Genomic DNA, 27,411 nt, shown 5'->3' with positions numbered 1-27,411 from the left:
TAAAATTTATATTCTTAAATACAAGAAATTTAAGAAATGAAAAATTTAATTTTTTTTTTCAAAATCTAAATATCCGAACCCGATCCGAAATAACCGAATCCGAACTAAAAATACCCGAACCCGATCCGAAATATAGAAATACCCGAACGGGTTCTACACCTCTATACCGAAATACCCGAAAATCCGAAATACCCGACCTGAACCCGAACGGGTACCCGAACGCCCACCCCTAAGCATATTCATTCTCAAATCACCGTGACCTGTGAGGTTGCCACAAATGTTGTGGTAATGAACCAACATATGATAGCTTGGAGGTAATTTATTTCGAATGTAAAGATTACGTGGTGTATTTGGAACACAAGTTGAGGTTTATATCATCTATGGATGTCCACTATTTTTGTTTGTTAAAAAATAAGATTATTGCTGATCGCGTGAATTCATTTTACTCTGCTACAAGTAAACTAGAGGTTGTGATAATTATATCCGTAAGAAACTGCTTAACTTTTTACTGTAAATGAAATTTATAGCAAATCAACTATTGTCCAAAAAAAAAATTTTTTACTTATAATTTACATACTCATTCATGTCCAATTTTTTTTTGACGGTTTGCTATTTTGAGTAGAGTAGCTTATTCTTGTGACTTGTGATGTTGATACTCCTCTTCCGAAGATTCCTTGCTCGTTCAAGAAAGTAACCAAAAATCTACATGAACATCAACTATTATTCTTTCTTTTTGCATTTTTTTCTAAACTCTTAACGACGTTAATTATACTATGTTTATTAGTTGTTATCCGTATGTAGATAAATGTTCTTTTTTTTATGAAAGCGTGGATAAAGTCACTAGAGAATGATAATACGTCCATGATTGAATCTATGCTACTATATTCCCGTTTAATTCAAATGTATCCAGCTTTATCTTTTAGTGCATGCGGGGACTTGCAAATTAAAAAAAAAAAAATTCAAAATTTAACCAGAAAAAAACCATTGTCAACAAAAATAATGACCTTAGATTACGATCTACTGGACTATAATCAATCAAACCTAAACTAAGATAAACTGAACTATTATGTTTGGTTTGATGTACATTTATAACCCAAAACCAAATTTGACTTTATGCATATAGTTAAGTGTTATATGTATTAAGCTTACTCTTTACGTTCAGTAACACTCATCATCTCTTCTATATATGTTGTAAAATCGATCGTACATAATAATTAATAATACACAATAATATCATACGATGTATCTGTAGTTTACTTTCTTTGGGGGATAAAGAACATGCTCAAGTTCATGCTAATAATCATAAAAGCATTGGGATAGCCATATGAAAAAGCCACAAAATAAAATTAAGAAAACTTAACGAATGGTTTTTCTATAGCAAAGTTTCTAGTATAATATTGAATTGATATAAATTGCTTCTTTTCTAGTTCCTGAAATCATCATGTAAATAATTAAATATGGGATCAATCATGACGAAAAGAAATGAAAATAATAATTTGGATCCAAGAGATGTGCAGGGCTTGCAATCATGAGTATTGTAAAGCATGTGATTAGCCCATCATTTGATCAAGTGACACATATATGATATTCATAGGGAAACTCCTCGATCATATGCACTCGATCATCAATTGCCAGAAAAACAAATAAAATGTTATAAAAAGAAGTTCACGTACGTATTGATTCCGTTGTTAAAAAAATGAAGAAAGGACAAGTTCGCATATTAGGTGTAGAGTCAATTTTGTAAATGACAAGAATAGATGACAATGGATTTTGTCAACAATTTGAAGTAGATTTGATGGAAATAGAATTCTACGTGTGTATGTACCACCTAAATGATAAAAAAACAAATGAGTGATCTAGGCGAATTCTAGTTAGCTAAGCAATTCGGTTCAAAGCAATCCCACGAGATATGGAACTATACTATAGACTTTATTTGAATACCCGGAAATGATCAATTCGTGAGCTATACTTCCCTTTGGAAGATTAGTCTGGTATTTTCATAGGTTTAGGATACTCCCAGTTTAATAAAAAAAACGATAAGAAAATAGTCTTAGACAAGTGACATGACATCCATGTAGAACTCAAATGCCATCGTTATATTAAAAGAAATCTAAACCTATTTGGGATGGAACCAGTTTTTTATAACGATTTAGGATGATAAGCTAACAAATTTTCAGACTAAGTTTTTCTTAATATGAAATTTTTTTACAGAAAATCAAAGTTCATAATCAAAGTTGATTCGGAAAAAGTTTTTTTTATCAAAGTTCATAAGTAACTGAAAACCAAAACATGGTACAGCTACAACTACAAGTGATCATAAGTAGGCACAAAGAATCTCACGTTCCCAAAAATAATAGCATGCCTAAAGTGAAAAGAAAATTAGAGAGAAGAAGAAAATAAAGAAATAGAAGATGAAAAAAAACTCATTGCAGATTAGCTCATAATCTTACATGACTTACTTTGGCCAATCCTAAAAGCCATATATACTCATTTCACTTTCAGTCATATGATTAGATGGTGATGATATTATGATGTTGCACATTTCCATGTTACCCACTTTTTGTATATATAAAAATTCCACAAAGCAATCTTCAGAATAAACGAGACGGTCCACATAGTGAAAATGACCACATCTATTTAAGCACACATTTCATTGTTGCACATAACCAAAGCCACCACGACTTCAGCTTATCTCCTGTTCTTCATATCATTTCATCTTTTGAGTTTAAGCAAAATAATACTTATATTAAATATGGATTTTAATGGTAATTCATATGCCGGTTCTTCCTCTAGATCGAAAAAGAGCCATAGGCAAAAGCAGCAACAACAGCAGCCGCAACCACAACATAATGAAGATATAAAGTATGTAGGAGTGAGACGGAGGCCGTGGGGAAGATACGCAGCTGAAATAAGAAACCCTACTACAAAAGAAAGGTATTGGTTAGGTACTTTTGATACCGCCGAGGAGGCTGCACTGGCCTATGATAGAGCGGCACGGTCCATAAGAGGGTTGACTGCTCGGACCAACTTTGTCTACTCCGACATGCCTCGTGGCACCTCAGTAACTTCCTTCATTTCTCCTGACGAATCCCAACGTTTCATTTCCGAGTTATTCAACCCTTCAAGTCAACTTGAAGCTACTAACAACATCAACAACAACAACAACAATCTCAATTCATCGACCAACAATGGGTGGCCACATGAGTCTGAATGTGGTTATCAATGTATCAACACTAACGATGAGCATTGTGATCATGAGCTTCCACCTTTTCCTCCAAGTACTTGTTTTGGAGCTGAACTTATGATTCCGGAGACCGATAGCTATTGGAATGTTGTGCATGCTAGCATGAATACATTTTCCTTTGAGCCTGATGGCTTTGTGGGTCAAAATAGTCTTGGCGAGAGTGGAACAAAAGGGTTTGACTGTTCATCCTCCACATTCTTCTACCAATCATAGTGAGCTGTCCAAGTTTGCGATTTGATGTTAATCCACTTTTTTTTTTTCACAATCCTTTTCCCCTGTATTATGGAGTGGAAACGAAAAATATCAAGTGTGTCTCTCTCCCTCTTGTAGCGTTTTACGTTTCTCTGAAAATTCAGCGTATATTGTTTGTTATTGTGACTTATCAAATGCAAGACTTTCTTGATCACTTAATAATTCCTGTAACGCCTTACAGTTTTGAATTAATTGTGAATGCTACGAAAATGTCGTTGTTGCTTCAAAATCTCATTATATATGTTTCGATCTATAAATCTATTGTAACATCCTGCTATTTGTCGTTTATGTGCGATTGCTATTGTACTTGGTGACACACCCTTTTCTTTTATCAGATACCGCACTAGCTAATGAAATAGCATGCTATTCCATGTGTGCTAAAAAGTAGATAAAAAGGATTTTTTTGATAACTCATGTATTCCAAGCCTTAAGTCCATGATTAGGTGAATCATCCGATCCTTAGACCTAGAAGTCAACTGGTCTAAATATAGATGTTTTCTCAATTTATCACTGATTTAGTTCATAAGCTGAATTGGCAAGAGAAATTGCCTTAGTTTGCATACAAATTAGATTTTCAGACAAAATTCTAACCACATTGTATAAAAAAAATACATAACCTATGTTATACAAATATGTGGTCATATAGTATTATTTCTTTTGGTGATTCAAGGCAAATGGCTCTTGTATTAATTAAAAGACAACACTGGGAAGAGGTAAGAGAGAAGAAACACACATAGAGTAAAGAAAGACTTAAGGGAAGACTAGGTAAGAGCATAAACACACATAGAGAAAAAAAAAGACTTTATAGGAAGATGAGGATAAAACTCAATTCCTATCATCATGAATTCATGACTTGTTTAATTTATTACAGCTAGAGATTTAACCAACTTGGATTACATGGCCTCGAGTGATTCACAGCCTCACAAAAGATCTGACCGGCATGAAACATACAGACCAACACAAGATATCATAATCTTTATGGTGTTTGTAGCAATTTCAGTAGTTGTGACATTTGCTATGGGTTTCACAGGCACAAAGTTTTACATGAGTTCTGCTCCAGATTTAGACATCACAGGTTTGGTCAAGAAAGCAGTATTCATGGTTTTTATGTTTTGCAACAGCATTACAACGGTTGCATCTGTTGCAACATTAATGCATCTCATTTGGGCATGCAATCTAAGTGAATTTGAACAGGTACAGACAGCTCTCATACGAGCCATGGCACTTGTCACAGTTGCTCTTATATCTATGTCAGTTGCATTTGTGGTTCGGATGTTGTCTTGTTGTCTCCCATGAAGTACCTATTTCATATAAGCCTGATTACATCCAGTGTTTTACCGCATATTTTAATTAAGTCTGTAATAAGCGATTACTGCTGGATTTGTAGGGATTTCCCATTATCTTACGTTCAAACTTCATAAAGATTGATAATATTATAGATAAATTTCCTATGATAGTTAATTTTAGTTTATTTTTACAAAATGTATTTTTATCCTAGGATTAAACTAATATAGATTTAGGGTTTAGATTTAAATTGTGGAGTTTTGGAAATAAAGTTTCAAGTTTAAAAAATAAATTTTTAAATTTTTAAAATAAAAAAGAAATCATTTTGGTCATTTTTATCGGACTATTTTTACGATAAAAAATTAAAAAGAGCTATTTAAGAGAACTATTATATATTTTGGTTTATATCTAACGTTTATATTTCACATTGGCTGGTTTCAAACTCACCTTTGTCTAACATAATTAAACAAATATCTTTGGGGACTAGGATACTATAAAATTTTATTTATTCTACATATAAAGTCTTTATTTATTCTAGATATGTAATCAAAATCTTTTTATTGACCCATAAAGAAAGAAATCTAAACTACCACATTTAAATAATCATATTCTTTAATTGAATTCATTATCTTTTGTAAACGGCGTTGTCAAAACAATAAAGAATGGTGTGGTTGTGATGTGATAATGGAACGCACATGTAACCAAAACAAACAAAAAAAATAAGAAAAAAATGGATGTGAATGAGATCTCAAAGACCCTTGAGAGAGATGAACAAGAAACCATAAGTTTGATCTCTTCTCTTCCTTCAGACATAGACTTCAATGGAACCAAGTTGTTCAAGTACCAAGCATGTTGGTACGACAACAAAACTCTGCAAGGAATCCTCAACTTCCAAAGAGGTTTCGAGCCACAAGAAACCGATATAATCATCTCTTCGTTCCCTAAATCCGGCACAACTTGGCTCAAAGCTCTCACAGTTGCCCTCTTAGAGAGATCAAAACACTTTTCTAACCATCCTCTTCTATCTGATAACCCTCATGGCTTAGTGCCAGTCCTCGAGCTCAGGCTCTACACCGAAACCTCGAAACCAGATCTAACCAGTTTCTCATCAACCCCGAGGCTATTCTCAACTCACGTACCGTTCCACACGCTTCAAGAGGCTCTCAAGACCACTCCTTGTAAGGTTGTGTACGTTTGGAGGAACTTGAAGGACGCGTTGGTGTCGCTTTGGTACTTCGAGTGTGCTAATCTGAAGATCAAGATAGATGACGAAAGAAGCTTGTTGGAGTCAATGTTCGAGTCGTTTTGTCGTGGGGTTAGCTATTACGGACCGTTTTGGGAACATGTGTTGAGTTATTGGAGAGGAAGCTTCGAAGACCCCAAGAATGTACTATTCTTGAGGTATGAGGAGTTGAAGCTAGAGCCTCGTGCTCAGGTTAAGAAGCTTGCCGAGTTCTTGGGTGTTCCTTTTTCAGTGGAGGAAGAAGAGAGTGGGTGTGTGGAAGAGATCTTAGACCTTTGCTCATTGGATAACCTGAAGAACTTGGAGGTCAATAAGATTGGAAAAACGGCTAGAGGCGTGGAACACAAGAATTTTTTCCGTAAAGGGGAAGTTGGTGACGCGAAGAATTATCTGACTCCTGAAATGGAGAGGAGGATTGATATGATCACAGAGGAGAGATTACGAGGTGCGGATTTGAAATTCTGAAGTGAACTATATGTGTGGTTTTAATTTAGATTACTTTGATTGAAGTACTTTCATTGGTTATACTCTTTTGGTATTATGATTCATGATGTGATGATGTCTATCATTTCATTTGCTACTACTTTGAATGTTTTCTAGTTTATGAGGTTCATAATACTTACCCTAAGTCATCCTTAAGATTAGAGTCTATCTCTAGATAAAGACAAACGATCAAGAACGGTTCCTGGTTTAAACTTAGATGCTTCATGTCTCGCAAAAAGTAAGGGTAAATCTCCGGACGTGAGAGTGATGAGCTTCTCTTTCGTTCCGCTCTTTCCCGTATTTTTATGATTATAAAAAACTGTAGAGCAGTTCCATTCAAAAATGGGAAGTCAACTGAGAGAAGAAAGCCCGAAATCTTTAAACCCATTAGCCCCCCATCTCTAATTGTACATCAAAATAGAAGAAAACATAAAAAAAAAACGAATGAAATCTCTTTTTTAAATAACAGAAAACAAATCAAAATATCTCTCTGATAATATTTCATTTTTATAGAAAATGAGGAAGATATCTCTATGATAGTGCTTTTAAACAATTTAAAAAAAAAATTATCATAGATTTTAAGTTGGACAATTCTTTCAAATAGTTTTTTTAAAAAGTTTTTGTCATAAAAATAGTTTTCAAAAAATAAAATGACTCTAAAAATATAAATGCATGTTTACTTTTCAATAAAGCCTCTTTTGATTGTTTTTCTCTTTGAGGATCTATTTTTGCGAAAATAAATTAAAAAAAAAAAGATATCTAAGAAAATTTCTCTTTTAAGTTTGTTGAAAACAATTTTTATAGGATTTAAAGTTTAAACTAATTATAAGAAATACTAAAATATTTTTTTTAAACGCTCGTAACCTCACTAGTAAAAAACTTTGTAATTTGCAGTGAATAAAAGCAAAATCATTTCAAAGAAATTTTACGGATGCAATGAGTGTTGTTTTAATGGGCTTTTAAATAAACGAAAAATAATGGCGATCACGAATTTTAGAATTCCGAGACAAAAGTCTCCCTGAAGATAGGCAGGAGGATCATGGAGTCAATGCGACTGAATCCTCCTCCCCCATCAACCTCACGTTCTAGAAGATAATTGGCAGATCTTATTCCGTTCTTGAGATATGTTTTTATAACAGTTAAACCTAATTATTAATACTATTTAAATTGTGAAAGCTACATTACATTCACTATTATACTATACTATTAGCTATGAGAAATGATGTCGTTGGGTGACTTTCTTTGACTCCTCTTTTGTCTCTTTTTCGCACTTTTTGTTCACAAAATCTAAAACGAGACTGACACAAAATTCTACAAACACGTGCTTCTCTATCTATCTATCTATTTCCACCTCTTCTCCCATATATTTTTCATTCAAAGCTTTGTCACAAATAGTAACTACGACCACGCTTTTGACCTGTTTCGCTTTTTTCCTTTCTTAGTTTTCGTCTATTTCCCTTCTTTTAATCTATTCGTTAAAACAATGGAACATCAATTTATCTTTTAATTTTCTTAAGATTTCCCTCTAACATTTTATCTATTCAAAGATTCTAATTCGGGAAAAAATGTCTTTTAACTTTAGTATTAAAATAAACTGAAGAAAAATAATTCTCACATTAAGATTTGTAATCAAATTATCCTGTTCCATGCCACTAAATTGGAAAGAAAAACAAACGACTAGATATATTTCTAAGAAAAAGTCAGAAAAATACATCGTACAAAATAATTGTTTTTGCATAATAAAAGACAAAACTAATTACACAAATGTTGATTCCTTTTTGTTTAATATATTTGGTAAACAACAAAAACTTAAAATCCAATGAACGAAGTTGCCAAAATTGAAAGAAAAAGAAAACTCCTTGTTTTGTTTTACAAAAAAAAAAAAAGTTTCGTAAAAGCCAAAGTTTATCCTTTGGATTTTTAAACTTCTGTATAGTTGAATGGTCCTGTTCCACATTATTCGAATTCGAAAGAAACGTTTGTGTACGAAAGCAACTTCTTTTTGGCAGTACGAAAGCAACTCATAACATTCATGCAAACAAGAAGAAAAATATGACTAAAGGAATATTTGAAGTTCAACGATAATGAATAGTTACAATTACAAACACATCGTTTAGAAGTTAGCTAGCTCCTTTGATTCAAGTATCACAAAATCAGTAGAATCCAAAAGTTTTGGAAACAATTTGTATCCTTTGGTTATTTTTTTTTCATATTCTTTACATGATTTTTCAAACAATTTCTTCTACGTATTATCAACACACAATCTGCTAATTTCTTGTAACGAAAAATTAAGCTGATTTCCCCAGAGTAGCTTTCTTAGTTTTGGACTTGAGCTTGGACTGAAGCTTACGCTTACCACATGAATCAGTCTGAGAAGAATCTTTGCACGATGATGATCTCTTCTTCATCATAAGAAACTTCCTTCTCTTCTTCTTCTTCTTCTCCACTGTCGCCTTAGTCTCTCTTATCGTCTCTAGCTTTGGCTTCCATTTTCGTAGACCAACCAACTGAAGATAGTCTTTCTTCAACTTCACCGTCGTGCAAACTCTCTCTTCGTTCTCTCTTTCTTCTTCTTCTTCTTTGTTTTTTCTTCCTTCCATCATTAACTCCGACATGAACTCTTCAGACACGCGAATCTTTAGCTTCTCTCCTGTTCCTCCCTTTTGTATAAGAAACGGCTGCTGCTGAGCCCCGGCGGATTTTGATCTGACCAAAACGCCACCGTTTTGAGGAGGTTTCAAGGCGGCGATGGCGAGGAAAGAGAGATCGTTGGTGAAGAAATCAGACGGAAGGAGAAAGTAGTTGAGTCCAAGCTTAAGCGTGTCTGTTTCCGACAGAACTGGTGTTTTCTGTCCGATGTAGAGTGAGTCTGATCTGCAGATTTGGTGTTTAGGGAAGTCTCTTGTGAGCTCTGAGACCACTACGGGACGGTCGTAGAGCTCGGAGGAACCGTCAGATCTTACGAGCTTGATCTTTCGTTGGTGTCCTCCTCCATCGCTGATGGACCGGTCCGGTCGGGGATGGAGGCAGAGCCAAGCCGTTGGAGCTTTGTGTAGCTTTACGAGTAGACTCGCGAGCCTATGATGACCCATTTAATAAGTAACTCGATTCTAGGTTTAGGGTTTTTGTGATGAGTAACGAAAACTCTTCTCTTCTACAGAAGAAATGTCATGAAGAAATTGATGGAAGGAGAGAGAGGGAGAGGGAGTTTTGTAGTTTCAGTGTGAACAAATGAGGTTGCTTTGTATATATATACACTATTACATTTACGCTTATTATAGGGATATGTTATTTTGATATTTAATTAATATATAAGTTAGGTAACTTATGCTCATCTCATTTGATAAATAAAGTATATTTTTGGAATAATAATGTTTTTTTCTTAAACACACTTTTTGTTTTGCTTATTTGCTTTTTGTTTTGAATGAATTATTCGGTCTACTAAGATTTTCTTTTCCACTTTTCGTTTATGTATTTAATATATTTTCACTGACGTTATTTTTATCTTTTTGACAATTTTAATTTACTTTAAACGCTTACTAAAACCTTTCCTTGAAACAAAGAAACAACTGAAGAATATTATGAGTGCTAGTACGGTATACCAATATGTTAACTATTGAAAATGAGCTTGAATAATAAAGTGTACCTTTATGTTGCTTCTATTTTAAAACTTAAAAGACAAGTTAAAGTAGTTAGATATAAGATGTCATAGGTTTGGGCCAAGAATTTTTTTTTTTGGGGTCCAAGTTGTAGTGTTAACTGTGATTAAGAAGCGATTACTTTAGTGATTATTAATATGAGTCATGATGCAAAGGAAGACTTAGAAGGGTGGAAAACCAAGTATCGAGTGTTCTTTTTAGACATTTCCATCTTGGTTTGAAGGCACCTCAACTTTAATGGATTGTGACATTATGTTATATGTCTACTTATGTATTTTATAGCCACCAATTTCGGAAAACTCTATAATAGTAATTTAACTTATTTTTCTTACCGGTTCTGGACCCAATCCCTACTTCGCAACTTAGCTGAGGAATGATCATCGAGTCATTATATTATTAGATACTAATTATTCTTCTTATGTTTGGTTGTTCAACTAATCTTTGAGATACCATTCACATGAAATTTTCAATGTTACTGTTATGTATGGAGTCGGATCATTATTTTCCTAAGAAATGATTATTGATGGTATTGACTAGCTAGTTTCAGTCTTGGAAAATGAAAAGTCTTAAGATTCAAAACTTTATACAGTATATGGAAGACTGACTGATGCAGTGATGCTCGACGATAAATTGCATTATCATTAATTTATTAAAATATATGTTCACTGTTACACAACATGAACATGATATTTCGTATCAGTCAAAGTAAGGCAAAACTAACTCATTATAACACGAAACATATGACATATCAATATCCTTGTTTAACTTGAAACTCGTAAGAGAAGTAGCCACCTCTAGTTTCGGTCTAACTTTGGCACATCAATTAGTGTACGTAATTACGTTGCCTTACTTTGACTCGCTTCTTCTTTCCTTTTGTTAGTTTTGAATTGCCACACCCGCGCCTTCCTTTCCTTTTCACCCTCTTTTTGTTTTTGCATGCTTTCCTCATTTCACCTTTTAAGAACAATAGTGATATAAGAATATAACTATAGACTTTGGTAGTTGATGACCAAAAAAAAAGACTTTGGTAGTTTTGTTAGCGTTAATTAAAACTAGAAACCACATAACTTACATATTTGGCCACTTTCAAGTTTATACATTGCATCTCCTACGGATAAAACAATCAGTTGATTGCGCTTTCAACCAATGAAAATTGTGATCCCACGAAAATTATCTCACATATTATAATAAATTTTATAATTACAACCAGTATATTGAGAAATTATTTCGATCTAAGCTCATATATGTTAGCCGAACAATGATAAAAGTCATGTTTTTGATCAAAAAAAAAAAGAGTCATGTTTATGTATTATGGATCAAATATTTGAGTATTTACTATTTGGACATGACATGATATAGTGGGCATGCATGCAATGATTTATGACAAAACGTTTTTCAAAACACATACCTAATGTAGATATATTTCAAATAAAACACTTCAAAGCAGAAATTAGACGGAGATGGACAGACAACCCATCAAATATCTAGATATTGCAATATTGACTATGTTCATTTAACACAAGAATAATTCCAAATGCTAAATCTTAAAGTTAGGTAGGCATGCATGGGTCACAGTTTATATGCTAACAACTTTAATATGAAAATCCAAACGACCTACGTAGTTTGTTGGTGAGCTAATAATAAGACGACAAGGAGCTATGGCGTTGAGTAACTTCAGATATCTTAAATATTAGCTAATTTGTCACTGTAGTCCAAATCTCACACCATACGCTCATTATAGTTCAATAGTTCTCAATACATTGAACTTGTTTGATTCAACCGAATTTCGAGATATAATGCATAGTGAAGGTTTGCGTTTCGTGGCTTATCCTATAGCTGAAAACTAATAGCATGTTTAATGAAAAATTCTTAGAGTAGAATTCTTAGTTTTTTAATTAAAAGTTAAGAAATAGATTTTTATATTCCATTATGAAATCAACCTTTAAAAACTCTCCATTAAACATACTTAACGGAAGCTTTTGCAAATTAAGTGAAAAGGGAATCATTATTAAGAAAAAAAGTAGGAGACGATTATCATTCTGGCCCAATAACAAAGATCGACTAAGCCCAGCAAAAGACAAAAGTCCATCTGTTCTGAATACAGTCAACTGTGTAGTGTCGGGATTCAGGTTGTGTAGAGCACCAGATATCGTCATGACCGCTAATGTATGAGCATCAGCCGTTTTGGCCTTTAATGAGGTCATCTTCCAAGGTTCCTTTATGGCTCAGAGATACAAGAAACCGCTAAGTGGTTCAGTATTCCAAATGTTTATTTAAATGTAAATGGATCTACCATCGTTGAGAGACTTCTAGCCATCTGTTTCTCAAGACAGAGGAGACGACTTCACTCAGCAATCATGATTTGATACATCAATCCATAATAATAAACAACTAAAAACACTTGCTTGAGCCGAAATTTGTTGGGACACAAAAATCATATTTTAACCAAATAACGCTGATTATCAACATTGATAAAAAAATATATATATATGAGTTTTCCCTCAGAATCGAAGAACTTATCAACATTGATTAGCTCAGACAAGGCTGAAACTTGTTATAGAGATTTTCTCGAATCATCATTGAGTACCAAAACCAAAAAGAAAAAGGAAAGAACCAGATTGTGAAACTAAAAACTCAAACTATGTAATAATGAAGAAAAAAAAAACATAGACGAATCTAGTTCCCTCAGACAAACTGAGTTTTGTTCTACACTGATATATTCAGACAAGGCTGAAACTATATAGTAAGGTTATTCGATCATCGGGAACTATAGCGACTATATTGCAAAACCAGAAACATGAAACAGAAAAAATAAGAATGTGTATCAAGTACTTGTTGTTGATGTTGCTCTGCTCCTGAAGCGGCGGCCCCCTTTTTATACAAGCCCTAAGGAGGCTGTGGAAAGTATTGACAAATAACACAGAAAGTCCTCGCTCTTTAACAGCTTCAAACATTTCACCCCGTAATTTATTATACTTACAATAAGGTCCTATTACCAGTCACGGAGAAAGATCTTTGTTCACTATTGAGCTATCTTGCCTGTATCATGCATTATTCCTGTTCTTATGAGAAGTGTTGCACAAATTTGCCATTGGCGAAAAAACATCATTATTGCCTTAATATCAAGAACCATCACTGATATAAATCGAACTAGATAAAGATTCAATGGGTTTATTTAATCCAACTAGATAAAAAGATTCAGTAGGTTTATTTTGTAAATAAACAATAATTTAATCATACAAAAGCAATGAGCAGAAGCAATGTTTTATGATATCACCAGGAGAGTAAAATGTACAACACAAAGTGAAATGGTATCAAGTACTAAAACACGCACACTGTTCCATATATGTAATGCACAATACAACTAACACCAGTGGACCTTCATGGAGCATGCGACTGCACAGCTTCCTGAAGGCTCTTCACGGCGCTATCATAAGTCACAAACCCCATAAACCAGAACTCGTGGTTGTCGACAGAAATCACCTGTATATACTTCTCAGATGTGTTCACTCTGCTTGTTGACGGGTTCACAGCCTTCAGCTGGTTCACGGGAAGTACCACCTATCCAATATCAGATCAAAATCATCACTCACAGACTCCACAGAGAAGGATGAGAAATAATAGAGTCTAAGGTTCTCAAAAATCTGTTTTGGTTGATACAACAAGCATGCAGAGATCATTTTATAAACAAGTTCACAGCTTGGTTGGATGGTGTTTCAGCTCATCTTTGGGGGTTTGACAGCCCTTAAACCTTATATTCAATCTCTCCTCTAGTTTTATCAGGAATCCTATAAGATTTAATTAAAAATGACAAGAAACTTTGTTATAGAATCAAAAAGCAAGAAAAAGACCAAAAAGCACCTTGTAATAGCTCCACTTGGTCTGATCACCTTCTTTGTAGGAAAGAGGATTGTCACTACAGAACGCAAGCTTGTGCGTGGAAAGATACATAACACCCATCACAGGACCAGCAGATGTAGACAAGTAGCAAGCGTAGGTCTTGCGAAGCTGCTCATCGGGAAAGCACTCAAACGTCTGCTTGAAGACCTTCTCATACCCACCTTCCGCAAGTATCTTCGTCCCCTGAGCAATTCGCGAAACAGCAGCATCAGCTACACTTGGACCTGTTTTCACTGAGAACACAAGGAACAAAAAATCATATAAAACATTAGTTCCTCATATCCAGTCAAACAAGCATAGACTAGATTCATGAGGGAGCTTACAGTGCTGCCAAACGTTTCCGGAGAGATCTTGAGCCTTCTTGGTGGCGTCAGCAGCCATCTTCCCCCATTTCCCGAGCGTGTCCTTCACAGAGTCCATCGTATCTGCCCCCCAATCACTCAATCAATCAATTAAACACATAGATTCGATGGGATGCGAGATCGGGTGATGTAAATTAACTTACTCTTGGGGACAGGGGAAGGAGAGACGTAAGGATTGAACTCCGGCGGCATGGTGGTGGCGGTACCGCCGGAGATTGGAGGAGGAGGAGGAGTGACGTCGTTGGGATCGAGCTTAGGGTAAGGAGCGTAGTCGGAGGAGTGAGGAGCAGCTTTGGGATCCGAGGAGGCGGGAGTGGAGATCCGGCTGCCATCGTGATTCTCTTCATGCCCACTCATGCTTTGATTCTTCTTCTTCTTCTTCGCGATTCTTCCTCTTCTTCTTTCGGTATGATATCCCTATATTAAATTGTCGCTTGACACAAAAAAAAAAAAAAAAAAGTTTTGTTTTTTTCTTTTCTTTTTGGTTAAGTAAAGAGGAACATGGTTCGAAGCTCATAAACTACAAATAACTAAATGAATTAAAAATGGCTGGCAGTGTTACGTTGGCATTATTTAATCGTTTGTATTAAAAATTTATGATGATTGGCAGGTGATATAAGTGATTTGCACAGTTTTTAGTTTTTTTTTTTTTTTTGACAACAAATTTAGTTATCAATCATGCTTTAGTTTAAAATCTTAAGCTATGACCCAAATTCTTTAAAATTAAATAAGTTGGTTTTAAAATTCGTTTTTGTACAGATTTTATTTAGTGTTTCAAAAGCAAATTTACAAGAATTAAATCTACATTTATAGTCGTAAAATTTACAGCGTAAATTCTAAAGCTAGAAGGTTAAATCTACATCATCTACCAATCAAACCTGTAGACTCTTTTTCACAGCCAGTTCATCATGTATCATGCTGTCAACAATTTGTTTTTAACCTCATATCATCTTCGGGCCATTTATATATATTTTAAATAGAGAAATTCTACAGAATGAAATAATATCCAGTTTATTCTTTTAGAATATAAAACATTATTTACTATATAAACAAATGTTAATTTTCCCTCTATTTGTAAATGTTTTTATATGTAAATGATACTTTCCAAATATATTAGAATAAAATAGCTATTAAAATATTTTGAAGAGAAATATAGACATATGCTTAAAATTTTCTTTAATATCAATTAACTTGATTGAAATACAACATAATTCCCATCCTTTTATAACTACATCAACAAAACAATAGAAAACGTAGTAATTTGGCTGTGCATAACTAAATATGAGTAAATATTTACAAAAAAATATTCTTTTGACATAAAATATAAACAAGTAAGAAAATAGAAAAAATAGTTTAAAATATTTTTAACTAAAATATTACTTATTTTAATTTTAGTTTTAAAATACAAAAGTGGGATATATATATATTTGGAGGAAGGAATTAGGGTTTTTAATATTTTCATTGTTGAGCAATCGGCCATGGAAGAACATAAGAAGACAAGAGAGATCCATAGAGTAACACAAGATGATGAGGAGGATAGATGTCAAGTAGACAATATTCCTCTTGACCTAACCTTGGATATGCTCTCAAGGCTTCCTCCAAAATCGATCGCAAGATTTCTCTGTGTATCCAAGCTCTGGTCTTCTTTCACCACACTCCCGAGTTTTATCAACTCCTTCGCGTCTCGGTCCTCTTCACAGCCTCCGCGTCTTCTGCTCACCTTCACACATCTAGAAGCACACACTTCTAGAGAAGCACTACGTTTTTCTCCTTTCCTCAAAACCAGAATGAAGACGGGTCATATCCTCCGTACCACAGTTATCATATGCCAAACCCAAAATATTCGGTTATTACACTATCCGAGAGCGTCCAGGGCTTGATTTTATTAAAGGATCTTGTAGTATGGAACCCAACCTTGAGAAGGGTTTTAACCTTACCAGTTACCACAACCCCAAGAAACAATCTCGGTTAAAGGTTCGCCTTGTTCGGGATACCGTTCTTATTTGGGCTACGATCCTTTGGAAGGTAAACACAAAGTATTGTTCATGTCGAGAAATGAATATACCGACCAGCCACGGGTTCTTACATTGGGAGCTCAAGAATCATGGAGAATAATAACCAAAGGACGTTGCCCTATGCATTTCTCGAGTATAGGAGGATATGGGCGATGCTTCAATGGGATTCTGTATTACGAAGCTTTTGATACTGATGGTCATCGTATAATAATGAGCTTTGATGTCAAATATGAAAACTTCAATCTTATCAAAATTCTGGAAGGTTTTTATAAAATGCCGTGTCATATGATACTTTATGAGGGAAGGCTAGCCTTAGTTCATAAAAGGACATATGACCCTAACGTTGATCTATATATTTTGAATGATTCAACTGGAGACGAATGGTTGCATGAAGAATGCTGTCTTCATATACTTGCTGGTCTATGTTTAAACGGTGTTACTGCTGCTGGTGAGCTTGTTTTTACCTCTACCGAGAATGAATCGCTTTATATTCTATATTTAAATCCGAGGAGAAACATGATGAGAGAAGCTTTGTTTGAAGGAATTGTGGGTGGTGACTTTAGAAGTCGTTATGGACTTTGTAGCAACATCGGTATATACAATATTAGTGTTTTCCCAAACCACACTGAGACTCTTGTGTCCTTCTAAATCAGCGCTTCATTCGCTGTTGCACCTTTTCTTTTCTTCTCAATGACACTTAAATTTTATGACAAATGATTCTCTTAGAGAATCTGCATCAGTGAACTCCATGGGGAGTTCACACAGTTTTCGAAAATAAAAAAATATTAAAATAAACAAAAGTAATGAACCTGCCTCTTGGGAGTTCACTGCACTGAACTCGGATCATCACTGTAGCGCGGGCCCCACGACACGTGACGGCCTGCGATTGATCCGATTAATAAATTTGTTTTTAAAAAAAAAAACAAAAATCAAACAGAAAAAAATAATAATAAAAAAATACTTTGTGAACCTCTTTCATGGGTTTACTAATGCTGATGCTCTTATGTTTTCGTTTTACTTGTGATATTTAATTAATGATTTGACCGTTCCTTGATTTGTTCTGCCTATGCAAACTATTAATTACATGCGTGTACAATAGATGGTAGCGGCTTTATCTTAGAAACAATTGTATGAAGAAGCTAGTTGAAGATATGGAGAATACACAATATTAAGCTAGATGGTTAATTATCAGCTGTGTACGTATGAGAAGAAGAATCATGTGACATAATTTGATCCGTAGTCTGTAAAGTTCGTTTGATTTTTGAAATATAATTAACCTTAACAAAACATAAAAAGGAATAAGCATGGTTAACTAACCCAGAAACTTTGATTTTGTCAAACCATGGGACTAGGACTGACTATATGCAGTTCATCTCCTTGTCTTAGTTAGGTAACTGATTAGGTGAATTTGTAGAAGAGAACTTACGTGTATATAGTCCGTTAAATATTAAATATGCCAACAATGTACAATAAACCACTTCGGCTCAGGTGGTAAAAGCCGCTGTTTCGGTTGTAGTGAAACACCATTAACCTCACCAATCTTCTCTCGAGTCCCTCTCTTTCGCATGATATCCGTTGTAACTGAAAGCAAAGGTAAACAGAGAATAGAAACAGAAGATATACTCAAAGCTTAAACTCCATTTTTATTACTTAAGAATTTCTTTTTCTTTTTATACTTAAGAACTTATACATCCTTTGTTATTTATACAGAGAGGACAAGCTTAACCTAATGGAATATATTAAGGAATTTTCTACTCAGAGAGCTTAAATGTCGTTTTCTGCAAGGAGACCAAATCTGTTCTCCAACTTAATTGTTGAATCCATACTCTGCTTGTTTTCAGCGAAGGCTGAACTGTTGACAGTCAAGCTAGCTGTTGGTGTCTTGAGCTGAGTTGTGGGCTTGCGTTGTTGATGGCTCAATTCTTCTTCTTTCTTGTCATGGGCTGTTGGACTGTTGGGTTGATCATGTTAACAGTAACTCCGGTCTTCTTCCAAAAACCAGAACTCTTTTTCCTGCTCTGTCTCCCTCCTCTGTTATATTTGTCTTCTTTTTTTGAAAAAAGGGGTTCCTCTGTTATATTTGTCGTCTTTACTTTTTTTTTTGTGTGCACATATTTGTTGTCTTTACGAGCGAAGAAATACCAAACATCGTCCTTCCTTATCGAACTCGAGTGGGCTGAGAAATAAATAACAACAAGCAAATAAACAAAAACTAGCCGATGTTTCAATACAACAGTGAAGTAGTCGGTAAGACTTACAAGGTAACTCCCAAGGATCGAAGCTATCCATATTTTTTTCCCTGAGGTAATAGCCAATGATCTCCTCGTCGGTCGGATGGAATCTGAAGCCCACCGGATGCGGATCCACCATTTTCTCCATAACAAGTCTAAAAGTTTTTTACCCAAAAAAAAAAAAAGTCTAAAAGTTTCAGATCGAAAACGAAAAGAATGCAAATTTTTCTATGTTGTCGCTCGCTGTTCTGTTAATTAACCTTCTCTTGTTTGTTATGAGCAAGACGAAAGGGGTTATATAAGAGCATCTCCAATGTATGTCTCTATATTTTTCTTTAAAATAGAGATCTCTATTATAGAGGTGGATTTACTCCAATGTATACCTCTATAATAGAGTTCCTCTATTTTAGAGGAAAATATAGAGGAATCCTACTTTTTATCTCTATATTTAGAGATGAAAATAGCAAATCTCTATATTTTCCCCTATAAATAGAGGAACTCTATTATAGAGGCATACATTGGAGCAAATCCATCTCTATAATAAAGTTTCTCTATTTTAGAGGAAAATATAGAGATAAAAATAGAGGTGGGTTGGAGATGGTCTAAAAAAAACTTATTCCGATATCTGCGGGGATTAAATTTCAAATATTATTTTGTGTCACGGCATGGAAACTGACAACCGTGACGTATTGGTATTGTGACGTTTTATCTTTCGTGGGACATACGTGGACTCCACGGTAAATAACAAAATAAGAGGGTGTTAATATAAAAAACCTTGACCCGATATTTGCGGGAACTCTAAATTACGTATTGTGACGTTTTATCCTTCGTGGGACATACGTGGAACGATAGAGTTTATCATGTTCATGAACTTTTCCTTTAAATAATAAAATAAGAAGGGTAAAAAACGAATTTACAAGTTGCCATCAACGGCCAATGGCCATGCTTATTAGCTTAAGAAAATGGCGGTCGCCTTATCTTTTTTTTTTTTTTTTAAAACACTAACTTAAAGTAGAAGTTCAATATAGACTTATGCGGTTACAACGAGTACTCGACAGTAAAACGAAAAACCACGATAGATAAAACAGGAAAAAGATAGGAATAATAAATGAGAAAAAAATCCGTAAAGAACTTCATTTGACATTTTAATACCGTTGTTTAAAAAATATGATAGAAATCGGATTTGATACCAACGTTGAAATAGTTATAATTTGAAAACAGTTGGTAATTGTCTCTAGTAATATTACCTTCACTTGAGAGTCAGGAAGTGGTTGATCCTCCCGTAAAACTCTTTGGTGAAGGAGAGTTAAATACCCATTTTATCTTCCTATGTAATAGCATTTTCTATAGATTTTCTATGTTTCCTCATATAATTTTCTCAGTAATATATCGAGACTACCATAAAAATGAACATATATATGTAGAAGCCAGAAAACCATTTTGACATAAACAATTTTAAAAGCGAAGTTAAGAAAATAGACGATTCTAAAGATGAATACAAAAACGATACGCAAGTGGATATGGAGTTGAGATATAATATTTTTCCTTAATTCTAAATATTCGTTATGTAATGAGACGAGACTGTACGACTATCTAGTTTTAAAACACAACCATGACAGACGATTTACGCTTCACTCGTGAATGCCCTATCGAATTATAAACTTTACGAAATACTTTCGAACTATTGACTTTCTCTGTTGGTTTTCGATGTGAAGGTAGTGAGAAATGAAAGAAGATGAGAGGCAATATTTATAGAGGAGATGAGGAGTGGTTTTTTGAAACTGTTGCAAACGTTTTTGGAAAATCTCTCAAGAATCTCGGAGTAGTACGTTGAGCAGCTTTCTCCGCAAGTTTTTTTCTTTGTGGATTCATTATGATCCATCTCAATAGATAAACTTTGTGTCGTTTTTAAACAAACTATACGTCGTTTATAACACAAATTTCATGTTTTTAGAAATGAATCTTAACTTTGTCCAAAGTCCGGATCCAAAACCCAAGGCCCAGGGCCTACGCCCCCGCCGAGACAAGCCGGCCAGACGGCAGCGGCGACGCGCGTGGGAAACGTTCCTCTTTCTCCAAGCTGTTTAAACAATGCCAAGGATGTTCCTCATCACATACGCAGCATTGTTATTTGGGCTAATAGATAATTAGATATACAAGCCCAATCATTTGTTTTTCGCATTACTAATTAAAACCCATTTGGTTTAATTGGTCCAACAATATATACATAAATCTTAAATATTGTTTTTGAATATATTTATTTAGTACAATTAGTTTGGTATATATTTTTTTCCCCACCAATTCCCACGCGTCAAGCTCTAATTTTGGTTTTAAAATATAAAAAGTGGAATCATAGTAGGGGAAAGGAATTGTAGGGTTCTTACTCTTTTTTATTGTTAAGGGCAATCGGCCATGGAGGAACAAGGGGATAAGAAGACAAGAGAGATCCACATGGACACACAAGATGATGATAATGATATCACAACCAGACCATATTCCTCTTGATCTAACCTCGGAGATACTCTCAAGACTTCCTGCGAAATCGTTCGCTAGATTTCTCTGTGTATCCAAGCTCTGGACTTCTTTCACCACACTCTCGAGCTTTATCAACTCCTTCGCGTTTCGGTCCTCTTCACAGACTCCACGTCTTCTGATCACCTTCACCCTATAAGAGAAGCACTTCGTTTTCTGCTTTCCTCAAAACCAGAATCACGGGTCATATCCTCCCTAGTACAGTTATCAGATGACAAACCCTAAATATTCTGGTATTACACTATCCGAGAGCGTCCAAGGCTTGATTTTATAAGGAATCTTGTAGTATGGAACCCAACATTGAGACGGCTTTTAACCTTACCACAACCCCAACAAACCATCTCGGTTAAAGATTTGCCTTATTTGGGCTACGATCCTTGGGAAGGTAAACATAAAGTATTGTTTTTTTTTTTTTTGACTAAAACATAAAGTATTGTTCATGTTGAGAATGAAATATACCGACCAGCCACGGGTTCTTACATTAGGAGCTCAAGAATCATGGAGAATAATAACCAAAGGACGTTGCCCTATAGGAAACACGCATTTACATTTACTTGCAAGTCATAGTCATGACCACTTTGCAGGGTCTCAGAAGCCCTTCTTGTTCACGCTACAGGTCTTGTTTTTTTCTTTTCTTTCTTGATGGAGGACATTGTGTTTCTTTTATCATTTTATTCATTAGAAACTTGTTGTTCTGCATACTGCATCTCAGGAATATCCTTCTCCAGTGGTCGTAATTACTATGATGTTATTAGAAACTTGTTGTTCTGCATACTGTAACAGTATGTATGATCTATATTTTTAGTTTGATATATATATTTTGTTGATGTAGTTTGAGAAAGAAATATAAAGAACTGTAAATTATCACAACAGAATACTATTATTTGTAAAATTTACAAAAATCCCTTATATATTAATTGAGGAACATTTGAAAAGATGTTACCTCAATTTTGTATTAATTAAAAGAAGCTCCAATGCATAGGTGGCACTCAATTAGGTAGTGAATTACATTCAATTGAAAAATAAGTAGGTCCACATTCGATTTTTATATGTTGTTAGATACATAAGTTGGTCAAACTATATGATATAATGATATGATATGATATTTTCTTTCCTTAAATAAAACCTACGGAATTACCATAAATGACTAATATATATATGACAATTAATGAGTTTAATAATAAAGATTTGATAACAATGTATATCTCCTCCACCATTTTTTGTTTAATTTTATATTATTAAAATAAATTAAACAATCAAATTAGCTATAAAAATAAAATTTAGATTTTTTCGTATATGTTATATTTTGAATTTTTAAAAACGACAATAAATGACTAAAACTATTAAAATTATTATGTTAAAAATTAATGATCAATGGTTTAACATTTTTATTATAAGAAGATACACATGATTTTAAAACCATATGAGTAAAAAATATCATTTAATAATAAAATAAATATATATATATTAAACACTATATACCATAAGATTATATAAATATTTTCATATTAAAACTTTCAATGAATTTTCAAGAACATTTATAAATTATAAACTTATTAAAGATTTCAGATTGAAAATTTTGTTATCGATGATTTAAATATTTTGTTATAAAACGATATGAATGATCATAGAACCGTATGATTAAAAATTCTGATTTAATAAGTAACTATACAAAATATACTATTCCTAGAAAAATAGGTTGGTCCATCTTAACTTATATTACACTTTTTATTAAACTAACTATCGAATTGATAAATAACGTACCAAAAAATATTTTGCACTTTCCTTAAATAAAAGCTACGAAACTACCTAATATGATTAACGTATATGCGAAAATTAATTATAATGAATAATAAATATTTGATAACAATTTTTGTATCTTAGTTCTTTTTTTTTAATTTTATATTATTAAAATATATTTAAAAATCACATTAAATATATAATAAAAACATTTATAATTTTCTTATATGTTATATTTTGAATTTTTCAAAACGTCTATAAATTATTAGAAATTTGAAGATTCCCACTCTGAAAATTTTGTGATCAATAGATTATTTTTTTTTGTCATAATAAGTTACAAATGATCATAAAATTGTATTAATATGAACTTTTATTTAATATTATAAGAAGATACACATTATTTTAAAACCATATGAGTAAAAAATATCATTTAATAATAAAACATATATATTTATATATATATAGATTATACTATATACCATAAGATTACATAAATATTTTAATATTAAAACTTTCGATGAATTTTCAAAAACATTTATAAATTATAAACTTATTAAAGATTTCACATTGAAAATTTTGTTATCAATGATTTAAATATTCAGTTATAAAATGATATGAATGATCATAAAACTGTATGATTATAAATTCTCATTTAATAAATGACTATATAAAATATACTATTCTTAGAAAAATAGGTTGGTCCATCTTGACTTACATTATATTTTGTATTAAACTAACTATCGAATTGATAAATAATCTACCAAAATTTTTTTTGCACTTTAGAAGCTACGGAATTATCTAATATGATTAACGTATATATGAAAATTAATTATTATGAATAATAAATATTTGATAACAATTTTGGTATCTTAGTTCTTTTTTTTAATTTTATATTATTGAAAGATATTAAAAAATCACATTAAATATATAATAAAAACATTTATATTTTTTCTTATATGTTATATTTGAATTTTTCAAAACGTCTATATATTATTAGAAATTTGAATATTCCCACTCTGAAAATTTTGTGATCAATAGATTATTTTTTTGTTATAATAAGTTACAAATGATCATAAAATATAACGCATATGAATTTTTATTTAATAAATATTCAAACTAAATAATATATATATATATATAAACACTAATGATTTAAAACAACAAGATTGGCTGATCAATTTAGTCGTCCAGTTGAAATCTTTCAAAAGTATGTGAAAGACTAAAGTCAAAGTAAATATGGATTTAGAATAGTAGTTATATTTTACTAACCAAATACCAAAAAAAACCGAACCGAACCGAAACCAACCCGATATCCGGATTGAACACCCGTAATCCAAATGAAGCCAAACTATTGTTTCATTCTCCAAAATATAATAAAAATAATAACTTAATCCCGCGCAAGGCGCGGGTCTTATCCTAGTATATTTGTAAATGTTAAAACGATAAGTAAGAACCTGACTTTCAAAATAGTTATATATATAGTTTTCTATAATGATTATATGTAATATATTTGTCAATATATTATTACATATCGTGCCGCGTAGGTTATTATATATACACGACTAACCCTACATATAACTGAGTCTAGTAAAAGGGGGAATATAACTCTGGAAAGAAAGAATGAGGGTTTTTAAGAAGAACAAGAAGAGACGAAGACGAGAGAAATCCAGAGATGATAGATCACAACCAAACCATATTCCTCTTGATCTAACCTTTGAGATACTCTCAAGACTTCCTGCCAAATCAATCGTGAGATATCAATGCGTCTCGAAGCTCTGGTCTTCTTTCACCACACTTCCGAGTTTTATCAACTCCTTCGCGTCTCGGTCCTCATCACGATCACCGCGTCTTCTGCTCACCTTCACGCTACAAGGGAAGCACTTCGTTTTCTCGTTTCCTCAAAACCAGAACCCTGAAGGGTCTTATTCTCCGGTGTACAGTTATCATATGAAAAACGCTTATAATGATTATATGCGATCGGAGAGCGTCCATGGTTTGATTTTATTATATGGATTCCGGATTTGGAACCCAAGCTTGCGTCGGATTTTTACCTTACCACATCCCGAAGAGCACATCCCCATCTCGCTTTGTAGTCGTAGATCTTATTTATGTTACGATCCATTGGAGGGTAAACACAAAGTACTGTGCTTATATTATGGAAGTAGTTCTGTAGAGCCTCTGATTATTACATTGGGAGCTCAAGAATCATGGAGAATAATAACCAAAGGACGTTGCCCTGTGCATTCCCCAACTAAAGAAGGATATGGGCGTTGCTTCAATGGGATTCTGTACTATCAAGCTAGAGTTGATGATCATGATATAATAATGAGCTTTGATGTCAAATCTGAAAGCTTTAGCCCTATAAATTATCCAAAGTATTCCAGTTTTCGACGGTCGTATAAGATGATGATACCTTATGACGGAAGGCTAGCCTTAGTTACTCGTGACTTTCCCAGTGAATTATATATTTTGAAAGATGCAGATGGACACGAATGGACGCGTCAATGTTTACCTCGTGTACGTTTTAAGAGCAAGTGGAGGATTTATATGCAATTGAAGGGTATTACTGATGCCGGTGAGCTTGTTTTTGCACCAAAAAGTTTTGTTGACTCGTTTTATATTCTATATTTTGATCCAAGGAGAAACAGTACTCGAGAAGCCTTTTTTGAAGGATTTATGGGTGATGAATTTAGACGCAGTGATTATGGATTTCCTAACAACCGAACAGACTGTTTCGGTGTTTTCGCAAATCACATGGAGAGTCTCGTGTCTTTCTAGGTGCAGCCTTCTTTCGCTCAATGCTCTTCAATGTTTTTGTTTTCGACTTTTGTTGTGTTTTTTTTTTGTTGAACGAATGTAAACATTTATTTCAATCAAAAACATTGTTACAATAGATGTGTCATTGTTTAGAAGATCAAACACAAGAAAAATGTCATGCTTTTTCCCTAGTTCCTCCAAGCCTCCATTGTACCTTGATATTTGCTGCAATTCATTCTCCAAAATGTTGAGATTTTATTTCTAGCATTCTTCTCAATGTACTTAGCCATCTGTGGAGCATTTATTCTATTGCTCACCATGCTTCCGACCATTTTCCCCACCATATTGAGTGGATAGGAAGTTGGTAAACATACCGAAGAGACAACAAAGTGATTTGTCCTTTGAATCATCCACCAGAATGTCTATGATATTGCTCCAACTAGACGTGTAATCTGACCAAAGAAGTGCGGCTGACGAGTGATCTCCGCACTCCCTCCGTGTAGTTGCACTGGAAAAACACTACTAGAGAATGAGGTCCAAGAAACTTTAGTAGATGCTCAGTCCACTCCCACTACAACATCTATTATGGAGTTTTCTCCATCTACCATTATCAACAATGAGGTCCAAGAAACTTTAGTTGTTGATCCGTTAACCATAACACCTCAAGCTAGTGCATTTGAGAGACCATCTTGTTTCACTGTGCTAGGGGTTGTCGATGAAGTTGAGACTGAGTCATCCAACTCTCTCAGTTTGACAAGAGATGGGAGGGAGACAAAACCTCCTCTCAAAAATCAAGATATGGAATGGAAAACTGCTAGGGGGAGAGGAGAGCATGGCCGGCGTGGTCGTGGCTATTACCATTAGCATATGTTTTTCATTGCTTTCTTGTGTCTTCTAGTCTCAAAATTGGTTATTGATTAGGACTGAGACTTAAATTTTCATGGAGATGTTTCATGCAAGCTTTTTCCTACTATAAAGCTATTTGGTTTTATCTTGTAAACCTTTATGTTTTTTTTTTTTAATATTTGAAAGCCTTTAGTCAAAAAAAAAACACTACTAGAGAAGCCTTGTTTGAGGGAATATATTGCTACTGAATTTAAACGTCGTTATGGAGTTGGTAGCTACCGTCTATACAATATAGTAGTGTTTTTCGGTTTTTCCAAATCACACTGAGACTCTTGTGTCTTTCTAAAGCAGCTCCTTCGTTTGGCGTTTGCTAATGCTCTTCTTTGTTTCGTTTTTTTCCTTGTCAATGACTCTTAGTTTTATGTACTAAATGATCCTCTCATGTCTTTAGTTTTTCTTGTGATCTTTAATTAGTTGACCATTCCTCGATTTGGTGTGCCTATGAAAACTATTACATACATTTACAATTGATGCTAACGACTTTGTATTTGAAACAACCGCATGAATTGTTAGTTGAAGATATGGAGAATATACAATATTAAGCAAGATAGTTAATTATCAGCTGTGTACTATGAGAAGAAGAAACATGTGACAATTTGATACGTACTCTTTAAAGTTGGTATGTTTTTTGCAATATAATTAACCTTGACAGTAAAATAAAGAAAAAAAATAAGCATGTAAAGAAAAAGACTTAACTATTGTGATGATTAGTGAAAGACTTCTTTTCCCTGTTCATGAATAACTTCAAGTCCTAGCATATGCCTCTTTATTTTAAAGAACGATTTGGAAAATATATCAGAAAC

At 33.7% G+C, this 27,411-nt stretch overlaps 5 protein-coding genes and 1 long non-coding RNA gene across 6 annotated transcripts; 3 read left to right on the top strand and 3 right to left on the bottom strand.

Moving 5' to 3' along the window:
* Nucleotides 1-44: 44 nt before the first annotated feature.
* Nucleotides 45-3,516, top strand: LOC103835352 (ethylene-responsive transcription factor ERF087). The gene has a single exon (XM_033276582.1). The coding sequence runs from the start codon at nucleotides 2,753-2,755 to the stop codon at nucleotides 3,455-3,457; it is 705 nt and encodes a 234-aa protein (XP_033132473.1). The 5' UTR covers nucleotides 45-2,752; the 3' UTR covers nucleotides 3,458-3,516.
* An 811-nt stretch (nucleotides 3,517-4,327) lies between these two features.
* LOC108869332 lies at nucleotides 4,328-4,849 on the top strand. Its single transcript, XM_018653594.2, has one exon. It carries the CDS (start codon nucleotides 4,394-4,396, stop codon nucleotides 4,790-4,792), a length of 399 nt encoding a protein of 132 aa, XP_018509110.2. The 5' UTR covers nucleotides 4,328-4,393; the 3' UTR covers nucleotides 4,793-4,849.
* Nucleotides 4,850-5,460: 611 nt separating this feature from the next.
* On the top strand, nucleotides 5,461-6,651 carry LOC103835350 (cytosolic sulfotransferase 7). Its single transcript, XM_009111505.3, has one exon. It carries the CDS (start codon nucleotides 5,511-5,513, stop codon nucleotides 6,486-6,488), a length of 978 nt encoding a protein of 325 aa, XP_009109753.1. The 5' UTR covers nucleotides 5,461-5,510; the 3' UTR covers nucleotides 6,489-6,651.
* A 1,906-nt stretch (nucleotides 6,652-8,557) lies between these two features.
* LOC103835349 lies at nucleotides 8,558-13,082 on the bottom strand. Its single transcript, XM_033276580.1, has one exon. The coding sequence runs from the start codon at nucleotides 9,596-9,598 to the stop codon at nucleotides 8,795-8,797; it is 804 nt and encodes a 267-aa protein (XP_033132471.1). The 5' UTR covers nucleotides 9,599-13,082; the 3' UTR covers nucleotides 8,558-8,794.
* A 238-nt stretch (nucleotides 13,083-13,320) lies between these two features.
* Nucleotides 13,321-14,852, bottom strand: LOC103835348 (GEM-like protein 1). Its single transcript, XM_009111503.3, has 4 exons — nucleotides 14,571-14,852; nucleotides 14,389-14,490; nucleotides 14,027-14,298; nucleotides 13,321-13,726 (listed from the first exon to the last, which is right to left on the bottom strand). Exons 1-4 carry the CDS (start codon nucleotides 14,782-14,784, stop codon nucleotides 13,547-13,549), a joined length of 768 nt encoding a protein of 255 aa, XP_009109751.1. The 5' UTR covers nucleotides 14,785-14,852; the 3' UTR covers nucleotides 13,321-13,546.
* A 2,596-nt stretch (nucleotides 14,853-17,448) lies between these two features.
* Nucleotides 17,449-19,016, bottom strand: LOC103835347. The gene is made up of 2 exons (XR_626654.2): nucleotides 18,701-19,016; nucleotides 17,449-18,618 (listed from the first exon to the last, which is right to left on the bottom strand). It is a non-coding gene; the product is annotated as an uncharacterized LOC103835347 (long non-coding RNA).
* Nucleotides 19,017-27,411: the final 8,395 nt, after the last annotated feature.

The sequence above is a fragment of the Brassica rapa genome, chromosome A08 (assembly GCF_000309985.2).
Source record: "Brassica rapa cultivar Chiifu-401-42 chromosome A08, CAAS_Brap_v3.01, whole genome shotgun sequence".
Taxonomy (NCBI): Eukaryota; Viridiplantae; Streptophyta; class Magnoliopsida; order Brassicales; family Brassicaceae; genus Brassica; species Brassica rapa.
The sequence above is the reverse complement of the archived record's forward strand: the minus strand, read 5'-3'. Positions and strand labels throughout refer to the sequence as shown.